This window comes from Leucoraja erinacea, chromosome 1, assembly GCF_028641065.1.
Source record: "Leucoraja erinacea ecotype New England chromosome 1, Leri_hhj_1, whole genome shotgun sequence".
NCBI lineage: Eukaryota > Metazoa > Chordata > Chondrichthyes > Rajiformes > Rajidae > Leucoraja > Leucoraja erinaceus.
The window spans coordinates 115,446,282-115,462,298 of record NC_073377.1 but is presented as its reverse complement, the minus strand read 5'-3'; the positions used below and the strand labels follow the sequence as shown (position 1 = coordinate 115,462,298).

The following is a 16,017-nucleotide window of genomic DNA, read 5'->3' as shown; positions in this document are numbered from 1 at the left end:
CTCTCTTTGTCCCTCCCTCGCTCCATCTCTCCCTCCCTCTCTCTCCCTCCTTCCCTCTCCCTCCCTCTCTCCCTTCCCTGTCTCTCCCTCCCCTCGCTCCCCCCCTCTCTTCCCTCTCTCTCCTCTCCCTCCGTCTCTTATTCCCTCCTTCCCTCTCTCCCCTCCCTCTCTTCTTCCCTCCTTCCTCTCTCCACCCCTCCCTCTCCCCACCCCCCTCCCTCTCTGTCCATTGTAAAATCCCAATGTAACTGCAATCCCACTGCCCACTGGTAACTTTTCACCAAAGGCTTATCCAGAATTCTACCACTGCCTGAAAAATAATCAAAGACTCAACTTCCACTGAGAAAGAGAATTCCAAAGACTCGTTGTTATACGAGAATTTTCCCGAACAGTCTGTGACCCATAGCGCTGTGGCCATAGCGCTATGTTTAAAGCCCATAGCGCAGCAGCCAGTAGCGCTATATTTAGAACCCATGGCGCTGCAGCCGACAGTTCTTTGTTTAAATTCCCACGCATTAAACTGACAGCGCTCTATTTAAACCTTTGAACGCCAAACAGGCAGTGCTGTGTCTATTACCTTTTTACACCCCTTCGTGGGCCGGATGCGGAAATTTCCCGAAATTATTCAATTTCCCTAAGATTACCCGAAGACAACCAGAATTTCCCAAAATTTCAGGTAATTTCCTTCAAAGTGGAAACACTGGAGTGAATAATTGTAATATAGGTAGTAGGAAATTTAGAGGTGAAATTGGAAAGCAATTTTTGTGCAAAATCGTGAATTCAAAGAGGGTGCAATTAATTACCGGTAGATATTTCATAGCTAATCAGGATTGAATGTGATAAAGATATCATGACATGTGTAAAGGAAGGACATGCATATAAAATGTATTTCATGTCCCTGTCAGGGCATCTTAAACTGCTTTATAGCCTACGAAGTACTTGTGAAGTGTGACTATGTTGAAAACAAGGCAACCAATTTGCATTCACCAAGCTCCCTCAAACATTATCTGGTTACTATGCTTTGGAAATGGTAACAGAGGGATACATACTGTCCAGAACACCAGGAATAACTCCACTTCCAGAGCAAAATGCCCTGCGATCTTTCATGCCCACTTCAGATTCAGATTCAGATCAGATTCAGATTCAATTTTAATTGTCATTGTCAGTGTACAGTACAGAGACACCGAAATGCATTTAGCATCTCCCTTGAAGAGCGACATAGCAAACGAGGACTTGTGGCTCTCTCTTCACTTGAAGAGAGAGCCACAAGGACTTTACGATAACCCACTGTTCCGACTTGCTGTGTTTCTCAGTACCTCACTGGAGCATCAACCTATTTCATTATTTCATTGCTTGGAATTGGCAATCTTCTAAAGCGGGAGTACCACCAACTGCAGCGCAAGTGACAGATGAGAAGTGACAAAGTTAAAGTACAGATCAGTTAAGCCTTGGGCAGATGAATAACATGATCCTAAAACACTCACCTCTGCACAAGCCTTTAAGCATGTCTTTTTAAAGCCTAGCAGCTCCAAGACATCCTTGCGACTGGAGTCAATGTCATAAGTCCTTTGAATTATGTGTCTCAAAACTACAGCAAGGCCTGCTCGACAAAAATTCCCATCGCTTTCCACCACAGCAGGCAGACGACAAATTCGAACCACGGGGGGCAGTTCCTGTTCTGAAAGTAGAGCCACAGGAATGTTGGCCGGTACCCTTTTCTGCCATAACGGACAATCCGCAGCATCCTTATTTGGCACTAGGAACACCTTCATAGATGTGGTGTCACAGTAGGACATTAGAAAAAAAACAATGGATGTATGCAGAGGAAAAATCCTGTCTTCTGAGCAGTGGGAAAGCTCCAGATATAGGCACTCATCATGCAAGCTCCCCTTCTTCATTTTTACAACTACCTGCAGAGAGAGTGGAATTACAAAACACTTAAAATATTGGAACATACACTGAAAATAATTAGTAAATATGAATAACTTAGCGATCTTTCACCAGCAGTAAAACAAAAACAGTACATAGCTTTTGAGATGGAAGCGTTTAAGGAGCTTTAGAAACATCTGGTTACAAGAAGAAGCAACCATTCATCTATCCTGTATCTGTAAACTGTGGATGGCTCCACTGTAATCATGTTTTTCCGCTGACTGGGTAGCACGCAATAAAAGCTTTTCACTGTAACTCGGTACGTGTGACAATAAATTAAACTTTGGTGGGCAGTGTTAATGGGCAAAACACAACGTTCTGGAGTAACTCAATGGGACATGCAAAATCTGTGGAATGGACAGGTGTCGTTCAGGCTGGGACCATTCTTCAGACTGATTGTAGAAGGGGGGAGAAGGCTGGAGAAGAGGTGGGGGTGGAACGGTGGGGGAGCAGTGAGAGGGAATCGCACAGAATTCTCATCGGGGAGAGAAGAACCTTCAATGAAGATAGACTTTGAGGTGATTTTGCAGCGACACAGTAAAATGGAGACACAGGAAACTGCATATGTTTAAGAAGGAACTGCAAATGCTGGAAAATCAAAGGTAGGCAACGTTGCCCATTTCCTTCGCTCCATAGATGCTGCCGCACCCTCTGCGTTTCTCCAGCACTTTTGTCTACACAGGAAACTGCAGCTGCTTTAGTATCTTGTACGAAATACAAAGTGCTGGAATAACAGTGGGTCAGGAAGCATAAGCGGAGGTAAATGGACATAGGTGATGTTTCGGGCTTCTTGAGAATGATTATGGCAAGAGGGAGAAATGTGGAAAAAAGGTGGGAGCGGGACAGAGGGAGAGCAGTAAGAGAGGATCTCACATAACTCCCTTTTAGCTCCCTCGTCCTCTGTGCTATCATCACCATCTTTGCCTAGAGGTGTGGAGTCGGATTTTATTCTAGACTCCGACTGTAAAGATGCAAGAGTGTTTACTAGTACATTATGGCCGGAAGAATGAAAGTTTTACTCGCTGCAGCTTCACTGGCTCGTCAGCAGCATCTTTGGTCAGCAACGTGTGCAAAGAAACCCGGGACATGCAAGGGGCCGATCAGTGCAATTAGCGACGCTTCACACATACGCTCTGCAGGTCTGCAGCAAAGATCTTATAGCGAATCTTTGGTCTGCAGGATGTGATAGAGGAGTTCGGAGAAGTGCAGTTATTTTGCAAAGACCAGTGGCCCTCGGCGAGCGAGTTACCTGAAAACATGCAACAACGAATCGGCGCGGGGGAAGCAAAGAGCGGGCGGACGGGCCGGATGTTACCCGTTGCTATGTGGGTCGGGGGAAGGAATAGACAGCGGGGCCGGAAGTCGTGTTGAGGTGACATGAACTCCCAGAGCTTCAGTTCAATGGGGTTCGAGCTGCGAGCGCCGGGTCCTCGTTAATTGGACGTATGTTCTCTCCTCCTCCTCGCCCCTGCAGGAGATGGCTGCCCCCAGTCTAGAGCTGGACCCTCTCTTCCTCAAAGCCTTGGGGTATCTGCATTCGAAGAGCAAGGACTCGGCGGAGAAGCTGAAGGCTCTGCTGGATGAGGCCTTGGCCAGAGGCAGCGATTGCAGCTTTCGGCAGCAGCCGCAGAAGGTGCAGTTACAACAAATAAACGCACATTTTTTAAACAGTAGCAGGCAATGCGAGTGTCGTTAAAACATACACACTCATACACGCATTTTAAGCAGAATATATTGGTGCAGTTAATACACACACGCCTTTTTAAACGGTGACAGAAAATGTTCGGCTCGTTCTACTTCTTCTTTGGAGTTTTACGGCTGCCGGCATCCGCAATGTTGCATTGCTGCCACCTTCTGGCTTCATTCCACCGTACTCATGTCTTTACATTATATCCTTTTTATAAGCCCAGAGGCCCTCAAGAAATCAAACAACAACTTTATTCCTTTTCTCCCTCCACACTCTAGAATGTTCATTACTGATATTTCTGTCAATCCAATTTTCCTCATTTCAATGATCATAAATCCTCTTTCTGTCTCGTGTCTCCGACATGCAATTAGGGCATGCTGAACTGTTTCTGGCTGATGGCATTCCTCACACAGCCCAGTAGGGGGCTGTCCCTTGCTGTACTTTTTCCACGATAAAATCTATATTCCTCCCCCTTCTCCATAGGCTGCCATCATCTGCAAAGAGGGATCGCCCCATCTCTGGTTGAATGTTTGCAAATATATCATTGATCATGATTGAGAATAGGATCGGGCTTATCGCACTTCCCTGGGGAGTTCCATTCTCGACTACACATTTACTAGAGATGTCTGACCCTATTTTAACTTGGATACTTCTACCGTTGAGAAAATCCATTATCCAGTTAAAAATATTTCCTCCTACTCCCATTAAATGCAGCTTTATTAGAAGACCTTCTCTCCACAACATATCGTAAGCCTTCTCTACATCAAAAAATATGGTAACTACAGATTCTTTTTTGACTTGTGCTTTCCTTATATCATCTTCCAAGCACAGAACTGGATCATTAGTACCTCTCCCTTTTCTAAAGCCACTCTGATAATTAGCCACTATACCTTTTTCTTCCATTAGATGCATTAATCTTTCATTTACCATTCTTTCCATCAGTTTACACATGTGTGCTGTTAAAGCTATAGGTCTATAATTTACTGGATTACTTGCATCTTTCCCTGGTTTTCTAATAGGCACAATGATTGCTTCCTTCCACCTCTCCGGTATTCGCCCTTCTTCCCACACCTTGTTATATAGTGCAAGTATATTTTGGAGTCCCTCCTCACTTAGATGTTTTATCATTATGTAACACATATCATCCTTCCCTGGGGCTGAGTTCTTACACTTGGCCAGAGCTCTCTTTAGCTCCCCCAAATTAAATGTAATATTGTACTTGTCCTCTGTGATACCTTTCCTTTGTAAGGCCTCAACATTTTCCTCTCTTGTTCTTTCCCTACCTCTTCTTCCTTCATCTGATAAGTTGTGGGAGCTGTGAACCCTACTAAATGTGTTAACCATTAGTTCTGCTTTGTCTTTATTTGAGACTACAGTTTGATCTCCATTTGTTAGGATAGGATAACTCCACTTCCTTTTATCACCTTCCATTTTTTTAATCATCCCCCATATCTCCCCTACCTGTGTTGTGCTTCCAATTGAATCACAATACTTCCTCCAATATGCTCTTTTTGTTTGTCTTATAGTCCTCCTTACAATTGCCTGAGCCTGTTTGTGTTGGTAGTTATGAGTTATTTTTAATAATCTGAATGCTCTGTTTCTATTCACCACCACCTCTTTACACTTATTGTCCCACCACAGCACAGCTTTCCTTTTTGATCTTCCTTTACTTTTAGGTATGCAAACTAATGCTCTTTTGATACCTTCTGACAATTTATTCTCAAAGCTTTCTATATCAGTCTCTTCTTGTATCGGTTTTACATATCTATCACTTTCCTCCTTAAATTTCTCCCAATTAGCCTTTCCAAAAACCCATCGGTTCGGCTGGTTAAAACACACACGCACCTTTTAAACAATAATAGAAAATGCAGGTGCAGTTAATTAACACATAGAAACACACACATTTTAAACAATTGCAGAAAATGTTGGAAATTAACTGCAGGTCAGCTTTGGGTTTATTATTATTGTAGAAACAAGGAACTGCAGATGCTGGTTTACAAATAAAGACCCAAAGTAGTAACTCAGCCAGTCGAGCAGCAGCTCTGGAGAACATGAATAGGTGACGTTTTGAGTCAGGACCCTGCTTCAGCCTGAGCAAGGGTCCTGACCCGAATTGTCACCTATCAATATGGCCTGACCTGCTGAGTTACATCAGCATTTTGTGTCTTTTTTAGTTTTATTATTGTTATGTGTACAACGGTACAGTGAAAAACGTGCATGCTATCCAATCGGATTAAATAATACTACATATAAATACATCGTCAAACTCGGGTACTATAGATAGAACAAAGAAAAAGATACAGAGTACAAGGTATAGTTCAATTTAGTGTGGAATATTGGTCAATCGGCATCTTTGAGGAGGGGTAAAGGTAAATCATCTATGAACCTTTGTTAAAATGAATAGCGAGGGGGGTGAAGATTTCTCCCAGTTGATGAGAGTTTCATCAATTTGTAACTTGATTAGGCTAAACTTCTTTGTTCAGAGGATTTTGATATCACATCATGCTTCTACATAAATACATAGACAATAGGTGCAGCAGTAGGCCATTCGGCCCTTTGCTAGCACCGCCATTCAATGTGATCATGGCTGATCATCCACAATCAATACCCTGTTCTTGCCTTCTCCCCATATCCCTTGATTCTGCTAGCCCGTAGAGCTCTATCTAACTCTCTTTTGATTGCATCCAGTGAATCGGCCTCCACTGTCTTCTGAGGCAGAGAATTCCACAAATTCACAACTCTCTGTGTGAAAAAGCTTTTCCTCTCTCAGTTCTAAATGGTCTATCCCTTATTCTTAAACTGTGGCCCCTGATTCTGGACTCCCCCAATATCAGGAACGTTCCCTGCATTTAGCGGGTCCAATCCCTTTATAATTTTATATGTTTCTATAAGATCCCCTCTCATGCTTCTAAATTTCAATGTATAAAAGCCCAGTCGCTCTATTCTTTCATCATATGGCAGTTCCACTATCCTGGGAATTAACCTTGTGAACCTACGCTGCACGTCCTCAATAGCAAGAATGTCCTTCCTCAAATTAGGAGAGCAAAACTGCACACAATAATCCAGGTGTGGTCTCAACAAGGCCCTGTACAGCTGCAGAAGGACCTCTTTGCTCCTAAACGCCTCTTGTTTTGAAGGCTAACATGCCATTAGCTTTCTTCACTGCCCGCTGTGCCTGCATGCTTACTTTCAGTGGCTGATGTACAAGGACCCCCAGGTCTCGTACTTCCCGTTTTCCTAACCTGACACCATTCAGATAATAATCTACCTTCCTGTTCTTGCCACCAAAGTGGATAACCTCACATTTATCCATATTAAACTGCATCTGCCACGCATCTTCCCACTCACCCAACCTGTCCAAGTCACCCTGCATCCTCGTAGCATCCTCTTCACAGTTCACACTGCCACCCAGCTTTGTGTCATCTGCAAATTTGCTAATGTTACTTTTAATTCCTTAATCTAAGTCATTAATGTATATTGTTAATAGCTGCAGTCCCAGCACCGAGCCTTGCGGCACCACACTAGTCACTGCCTGCCATTCTGAAAGGGACCCGTTAATCCCTACTCTTTGTTTCCTGTGTACCAACCAATTTTCTGTCCATGTCGGTACCCTACCCCTAATACCACGTGCTCTAATTGTGCCCACTAATCTCCTGTGTGGGACCTTATCAAAGGCTTTCTGAAAGTCCAGGTACACTACATCCACTGGCTCTCCCTTTCCACGAAAAAAATCTTTAAGACAGAAACCATGGAAGGGAAAATTATTTAATTATTTGGAAGAGGATTATAGAGAGAACAAAGAAGAGCACGGTGGCACAGATAGTAGAGGTCCAATGAACCAAGTTCAGTCCTGATTTTGGATAATACTTTTGAGGAGTTTGCATGTTCTCTATGTAATTAAGTGGGTTTTGTCCAGTTTCCACCCTCGCCCTAATGATGTGGGTTAGTATATTAATTGACCACTGTAAATTGCTCCTAATGTAGGTTGGTGATAGACTCCAGAGGAAATTGATGGGAATGTGGGACGACTATGTTGCAGGACAAATTAGTGAAGGAATAGGATTGCTTTGTGAGCTGACATGGACTCCATTCACCAAAATGAGGATCGCCTATATTGTATGTAAATTATGGACAGTGGGGTGAAATTTGGATTGCTGTAGCATCGGGCCACCACAGATGCCATAAGTTAAACGGCCTAATTCAATCCTGTAAATTTCTAGTTATTGGACCCCATTTAAACAAAGGTGCGCCTTATTAAATTGCCGACTGGAGATCACCCCGTGCACTAGCACTATCCTACACACTGGGAACAATTTGCAATCTTTACCAATTTGCAATCTTCATCTTTGGAGCATGGGAGGAAATTTGGAGTAGCCGAAAAAAAAAACCCATGCGGTCACAGGGAAAGTGTACAAACTTTGTACAGACAGCACCCGTTGTCTGGATCGAACCTGATTCTGGTACTGTAAGGCAGCAACCCTACCATTGTGCCACTGTGCAGCTGGGCATAGAATATAACAGAAAAGAAAGAAAGAAGCAAAGCTAAGTGTCTTTATCTTTAAATAATGATCCCCTAGTGTTAAATTCTGCCACAAGAGGAAATATGCTCTCCACAGCCACTCTGTCAAGACCCCTCAGAAGCTTGGATATTACAATAATGTAGCAGGACTCACATTTCATCATAAGACAACCAATCCTTTCCTGAAAATAATCTAGTAAACTTTGCCTAAATTACTTTCACGGCATTAAAATGCTGAAACAAAGCGATGTGCTCTGCATAAATGAAGCAAAACTTTTCTACCTGTAACAAAAAGCAAACTGCTGGAGTAACAAACCTTGCATTAGGACTGAGAATGTAGAGGAGAAACAGCCAGGATAACGAAGTGAGAGGCAGGGATTGGCAGGTGAGAGGAAGACGATGGGCAGATGGAGCTGATGAGTGATAGGCAGAGAGAGAAATAAAGATGGTGGTTGGGGGAGGGACGCAATGGGGACTGGGAAGTGACATGGAAACTCAAGAGACTGTCCGTGCTGGAATTTGATAAATAAAGAACATGGTAAATGGATCCCTTAACCGTTTCCACACCATGTTCCAATCTCTGTCTCTACCTCTATCCTCCCCTCCCTCTAACTTCACCCTCCCCTCCTCTACCTGGCTCCTTTTATCTCACTTTACCAATCTCTGCTTAGCTTCCATCACTGCATCCTGAATCCACCCCTCCTGGTTCCATCTGCCCACAATTTCCCCCCTCACCAGTTCTGCCTATCGCCTGCCAGTCTGTGCCTCTTCAAATTGGATGTTTTCCCTCTACGCCATGATGCAGGGTTTTGACCCGAAACATCGACACTCCCAGTGTCTCCACGGATGCTGCATGACCCACTAAGGAAATAGGCCTATTTCCTTTGTTCCATAGATGCTGCCGCACCCGCTGAGTTTCTCCAGCACTTTTGTCTACCTTCGATTTTCCAGCATCTGCAGTTCCTTCTTGAACAAGTTCCTCCTGCATTTGTTTGTTGGTTCAGATTCCAACATCTGTAGTCTCCTTTGTCTCTACCTGTATACTCAATTCTCCTCTAACGAACATTCACTTTCTGTCGTTTTAATAATGATCTATTGTACCTGCATGCTAGCCTCTTGCAAATCATGCACTTGGGCTGCAAATCAGGTGCTGATAAGGTGCTTTCATTATAGTTCCTGCCAATCTGGGCAGTGTCTCCTTTTTGCATGTAATTCTGTATCTGTCAGACATTTGTTCACTCATTTAACATCTATATTCCTTTTTAGACTCTTTAATTCCCCTGTAAAACTTACCTTTTGAAACTATCATCAGGTCTATGTTTTGAATTTGTGTATCCAAACTTGCACAGGAAGTTGAAACACCCAAGATAACTGTTGGTTCCAAGTCCAGTTCAGCCAAACAGGAATCTAAAGTGTCCTCGTCGCTAACATCTGGCAATAATGGGAAATCCAGTTCCAGCGAGAAAACCAAAAAGGAAACTGAGAAGAGGCCAGCTGAAAAGGTAAAGATTGCTAGCTTATCTCTGAAGCTTTAGATTTTGTACAGTAAATGGTTTGTGTTCACAAGGGAGTTCTGCTTATTTATCATTTGAGGCAGTTCAAGTGTTGGAATGCCGTGTCTGAAATTTGATTTGGAACGTATGTGAACCATTAAATGTACATTTTGCCTTGTAGTAACTTTGTTAACTTAAAATAATTAAAAGTCATTAAGTTGTCATAATTAGATTTTATTCTAAATTAGTATTTTCTGTCAAACAAAGTAATGGTGTCAAGTGGAGACAGAAGTAACTGCAGATGCTAGAATTTTGCATTGAACTCAAAGTGCTGGAGTAATTCAGCGAGTCAGGAAACATCTCTTGAGGACAAGGATAAAGAAGGCCTGGATCCGAAGTGGTGCTCATTCATGTCCTCCAGACGTGCTGCCTGGCCCGCAAAGTATTCCAAGCACTTTGTGTTCAAAGTAAGACGTAGTAAGTCTTTTAATATGTTAATACATTTTAATAATTGTTTTCAATTTTGAAAGGTTAAACTGGAAACTCAGGAGGGAGTCGACCCCCAAAAGAAGTCCAGGCTGGAGAAGCCAGAGAATCGATCTTCCCCAATCACTGTTCAGTCCAGCAAAGACCTGCCAATGCCTGACCTGCCTGGCTTTGAGAGCGCTGAGGAGTTTGCCATGGAAATGGGGTTGGCATGTGTGGTGTGCCGGTATGAGATCATTTAACATTATAAATCATTTTAAACCAACATTATTTCTCAAATATTGCTGGTTTAGAGGAAAGATGAAAATTTTGGATTATGACTCAAAGTGCAAAGTGTACGCACGATCAAATCATGAAATTGTTAACAACTCTGAAAACAACTATTTGAGGTATACAGTACATGCTGATTCTTTATAGAAGAACTGTGTAAGACCGATCCTCCAGTTTTACTTCCAGTCATATCAATTATTTTCCACACAAGTGCGAATGAAAACCCTGACTCTTTCAATCATCTTTACACACTTGTGTGTTAGTATTTTCTAGAGCAATTAAAATAAACAACTGTGAGTACAACGCGCACTCAATTTTAAAATAACTCTGAGGGTATTTCATAACTGATGCTAAACATAATTGCAATACTAATTATAGACTGACCTCTACAAAATCTGGTTTTAATATCCTCCTCAACTAACCTTTAAATATCATCTTTTGTAATTTTAGTAAGACTCTGATATCTAATGACAAAGAAAGATACAGGGTCTTTCCTATTATCAGGCTTCCGAACGATCCTTCCATAACTTGGGATAACTTCACCTCAACCCCATTGTGGACACGATACTTTGTTTATTGTTTATGTTACTGGTGCACTACAATGCTGAAAACTATATTCTGCACTCTGTGTCATCCCCCTTGCTCTATTTATGGTACTTGAGTTTGGCTTGATTGCATTTATGTATCGTATTATTTAATTTGATTGGATAGCATCCAAAACAAAGGTTTTCACTGTGTGTCGGCACAAAAGCTAAACTTAGGTTTAGGGCAGCTCAATGTCACAGTTGCTGCCTTACAGCCCCAGAGACCCACGTTCGATCCTGACTACAGCTGTTGCTTGTACTCAACTGGTCAGTGCGGATTTTGTGGGCCAAAGGACCTGTTTTTGCACTGTATGTCTAACGTCTTAGAGAAAGCTGGAAAAAAATCAATGCAAGTCACAAGGTGGGGACATAGTCCCTTTTTGCTGCCTTTGGAACTGTATTAGGCGACTGTAACAGTCCTGTGTAAACACAAATGGACAAAACATACAGAATGTTCAGATGGCTCCGATAAGCTTACCTGCCTTTTTCTTTGCCCATCAATTAAGACACATTCTCGGGCTCTTATCTTGGGTTGGTAACTTTCACAGTTTTGCTGTTGCAATAGAACACTTGGCATTTGAAGTATCCATTCTGCAGCCTGAAATTATCTGCCTCATTCTATCACTGAGAGAATACAAATAATTAGTGACTGTAACATAAGGGTGCAATGCAAGGAAATAATTTGTACATAATGAAATGCACCAGTACCATGAAAATGATACACTTTTGTAGAATAAGATAAATTGTCAACTTATTTATTGATACTAATCATTGGTTAACAAACTTGCTTTTAGCCAGATGACTGTTACATCAGGTAACCAGCTGGTTGAATGTCAAGAATGTCACAACCTCTACCATCAGGACTGTCATAAGCCCCAGGTGACGGACAAGGATGTGAATGATCCACGGCTGATCTGGTATTGTGCCCGCTGCACACGGCAGATGAAGAAAATGGTAAGACTTTCTCACCAGTTTGATGCATGTAAATGCACCAGGATGTCCTTCACTATTTATCTTAGCAGATGCATCGTCTTTAATTTAGATCACTTTAATTTTGATAAAGCTGGAACATTTTGGAATATCCAAGGAGATGAGATTAAGATTTTACTTGTGAGCTTTATGAACCAGAAACATGTCAATTTGAATTTGAACCAGAAACATGTCGATTTGAATTTGATATTTGAATTTGAATTTGACCCCGATCAATTGTGGTGAACTCAAGCTGTTTCTTAATGGCATCCTAAAGGTTAAGACTTATTATATGCCTGATCAGCTATGGATTGGTATGGAGATACAAAACAAATTTACTTTTTTGTGTGTGAAATGGTATATAGGCATTGCAGACTGCCCAAATAACATTTAAAAGTGATGCCAGAGCTCACAGAAAAAAACTTGCAAGCCAGAGCTGAAGACTAATGCCCCTGTACCACTTAGGAAACCTGAACGGAAACCTCTGGAGACTTTGCGCCCCACCCAAGGTTTCCGTGCAGTTCCCGGAGGTTTTTGTCAGTCTCCCTACCTGCAACCTCCGGGAACTGCACAAAACTGTGGGCTGTACACAAAAATGCTGGAGAAACTCAGAGGGTGCAGCAGCATCTATGGAGCAAAGGAAATAGGCAACATTTTGGGCCGAAACCCTTCTTCAGTCCTCATGTGGACTGTTAAACTTGGACATGCTGAATGCTCTATTCCTCCGCTATGTGGTCTTTGGGGACTGTGAAGGGAGGAATGGATAACAGATGTGTCTATTTTATATTTAAACTAGGTAATGATTAAACTACCCTATGGGATGATTGGAACCGCAGATTCTTTTCACTTCCTAAATAAGCTAACCAAAGCTGACAACTCTTTCAATGAGAAGCTCCAGAAAAAAATCTTTCAAAATGGTTTCTGTGGAATTAGTTAAATAAAGTTGTCCAATTTTCTGGGCCGCTATGGTGGCACAAATTGGAAAAGTATGAGATTTTTCACCGATATTTGAAATATCGAGGCTTGTCAAAGTGTTGCTTTTGCATGAAATTACTTTTTCAACTGTGTATCTTCATCAAAAATATTTTCTATTATGCAGGCACAAAAGACACAAAAGGCTGCCCCAAAAGCTCCCAGTTTAGTTGCTATCACCACTCCATCTGTAAAAGATCCATCCGTGAAAAAGCCAGAAACGAAGCTGAAACAAGAAATGACCACATTTCAAGCTTTCAAAAGAGCTGAAGTAAAGGTACAGTAACAGCCTCTTATATTGGACGGACAGCTAAATACTTTGCTATTTCAACTCATACCCTGTTTCATTTCCACTTGGAGGTAACTGTTCTGTGCACCAAAGATGTGCATTAGTGGGATTAGAACAGGACCACTGTTGTGAACTTTCAAAAGATGCAGGAGCACTCTTGTTAATGTTGGAACTCGCTGCTTATAACATTGTCAGTCACAGTTTTAAAAAATAATTGACTAATATCTGAGGGAAGGTGACATGCAGGATTACAGGTGCATTTTACAATGTTAGTGGTCCTTTATAAACGGTGTCTAATCTAACCAGTTTACCAGGTGTGAATTTTTAAATGTTCTTTGTATAAAAGAACACATGTTAGCATGTACATTTTCATTCAGTCTGTTAGTTGATAATTTACGGCAATTTTGCTTTTCATTATTTTGTTTTCAGGCTTCCACATCTGCTTCTGGGAATTCCTCCAATTCTAACACCGCCTCTTCCTCTGTTAGTGGTCTCACAGGATGGGCTGCCTTTGGAGCTAAAACATCAACTGCAGCACCTTCCACGGCTAAACTGGGGTCAACTGTACAAACTGTGAGTGGGAAACCTACTGCTCCCTCCTCAAATCAGAAGGCAGTGGGTTTGTCTGGACTGGCACCTTCCAAGGCAAGCCTGGGGTCCAAAGCGTCCACCAGCATTAACTCGAGCACTGGACCTGTAAAGCCACTCCCGCCCCTGACACTGGGGAAACCGAGTCTTAATCGATCATCTAGCAATGACAACGTCAGCAACAGTGTTGGCCAAGCCAGCAGTGGGAATGGAGGGACCTCTTCTACCAACAATGGTGGTAACAATGGGGCCAAAACGTCATCTGATTCCAGCAATCCTCCCGTCGTTAAGTTGCCGACATCTCAAGAGTCTCAGCTTAATGCTATGAAAAGGCTCCAGATGGTTAAGAAGAAAGCAGCGCAGAAGAAGCTTAAGAAGTGAATGCTGATGTGTCCAAATGGTTGTGGTTCTCTGCTGTCTTTGTGTTTCTACACAGAAAAGCAGGCACCTCACCCTTGCCAAGGAGGCCAACAAACTTGCCCTTGGATTTACACATTTTGTAGGATTTTTATATGTGAAAAGATCACAGATCTCTTGCCTCCTAAAAGCCCCATGAAACAGTTAGTGTTCTCTTATTGAGAGAGGGTTTGCATTTCTCTAAGTGGTCATAATCAAGAGTTGCAGCATTAACAAAGCTATTAGCAAAAAGCTGAGGGAATTAATAGAGTACACTTTCACGTGGCAGAAACGTCATTAAATTAATTTTACAATTTGCTAATTTTAACAACATTGACTTGCTGGCCTTTTCTATTTTAAGTTTATCTTTTAAATGCACCATCGATTCAAGCTCTGTTTCTTAGCTGTTTCAAGCAATTTGAAAAGAGCTTGTTTCGAGACCCAGCAGGCAAAGGTCTTGATTGTTCAGTCACTTGAGATGATGTTGTTTTTGTGCTGCACAGGACAAGGTAACAGAAGCCTTATTTCTGAGCTTGTTCTGCTTACCCTGCACTACAGAAAACTTTTAAAATATTTTGCTAAAGCTCTCAACAGGCCAAAAATGTTCTGCACTTCTCAAAACAAATCTTGAAAGTTGTGAGAGAGACCAGTTTACTGTGACCTTGATAACTAGGGAGGTTTGAATTCTGGGTCAAATGGACCTGATCACAAATGTTTTCTTGTGTGTGTTATTGTTAATGGAGATGCCATTTGGTGAATTGCACTGGTATTGGAAAAATTAAAAGTCAAACCTTGTAACTTCAATTTCTTACTAGTCCCTTTGCATATTTTCATGGACTTTTCATGACGTTTTAATATTTAATTGATGATCGATAGGTAAAACCAAGTTGTTCTCTGACACTCAAATGTGAATATCACGGAATAAACCCAGTAAGTACAACACTGACTGATGATAATTATCACACAACCTCTGCAACCCAGCCTAACATTTATTTAAGTATGACCCATCTAGGCCAACACAATGGTGCAGCTGCTAGAGATGCCAGATACCTGGATTCCATCCTGACCTTAGGTGTTGGATGTGTTGCGTTTGCACGTTCTCCATGTGAACGTATGAGTCTCCTCTGGGTGCACCGGTTTCCACCCACATGCCAAAGACATGTGGGTTTATAGGTTAATCTGGCCCTGTAAATTGCCCCTAGTGTGCAGGGAGTGGATGAGAAAGTGGGATAACATAAAACTAGTGTGAACGGGTGATTGATGCTCGGTGGACCAAAGGGCCTTTTCCCAAGGTAATGGAGTTTATCTGCTTTTGCTCCATGCAACTGAATCCCAACGTTTTATAAAATAAATTAACATGTCTTTAGGAATTTAGGCTTCTGGCCTTCACCCATGATGACGGCTCAAATTTTCTGATTATATTCTCTGCACAGCAGAAAATAATGTCCTTTTCCCTGATCAACATAATCCATTAAATTATTTCATCCTCCACAAATACTTGCATTGAAATAGCATCCTTCACATAGTCTCGTAGGTTCCTGAAGCTGATATGTGGGCGCGGAGGAAGCATAAAAACTAAACTGTAGAGAACGAGCTCTAGAAAGACCAAAGTAATGATCAGATATTATGTTACTATTGAAAGGAAGGATGATATCGGAAAAATCCCAACCAATATCATCTACTGGGGCGGCACAGTGGTAGCTTTGCTGCCTTACAGCGCCAGAAACCCGTGTTCCATTCTGATAACAGGTGCTGTCTATGGAGTTTGAAGAAGGGTCTCGACCTATAACGTCACCAATTCCTTCTCTCCAGAGATGCTGCCTGTCCCGCTGAGT

The 16,017-nt window shown here is 42.1% G+C and overlaps 2 protein-coding genes across 3 annotated transcripts in view; one reads left to right on the top strand and one right to left on the bottom strand.

The window, feature by feature from the left end:
- Positions 1-3,314, bottom strand: part of gstcd (glutathione S-transferase, C-terminal domain containing) — a 219,554-nt gene extending 216,240 nt beyond the window's left edge. For both annotated transcript variants that reach the window (XM_055641751.1, XM_055641758.1), the window contains exons 1-2: positions 3,179-3,314; positions 1,485-1,910 (exon numbers count right to left, since the gene is read on the bottom strand). In XM_055641751.1, coding sequence (XP_055497726.1) covers positions 1,485-1,898 — 414 coding nt within the window. In that variant the 5' untranslated portion in view covers positions 1,899-1,910; positions 3,179-3,314. The remainder of the gene's footprint in view (positions 1-1,484; positions 1,911-3,178) is intronic.
- Positions 3,287-14,986, top strand: ints12 (integrator complex subunit 12). The gene is made up of 6 exons (XM_055641773.1): positions 3,287-3,562; positions 9,485-9,637; positions 10,159-10,340; positions 11,763-11,922; positions 13,037-13,186; positions 13,628-14,986. Exons 1-6 carry the CDS (start codon positions 3,407-3,409, stop codon positions 14,165-14,167), a joined length of 1,341 nt encoding a protein of 446 aa, XP_055497748.1. The 5' UTR covers positions 3,287-3,406; the 3' UTR covers positions 14,168-14,986.
- Positions 14,987-16,017: the final 1,031 nt, after the last annotated feature.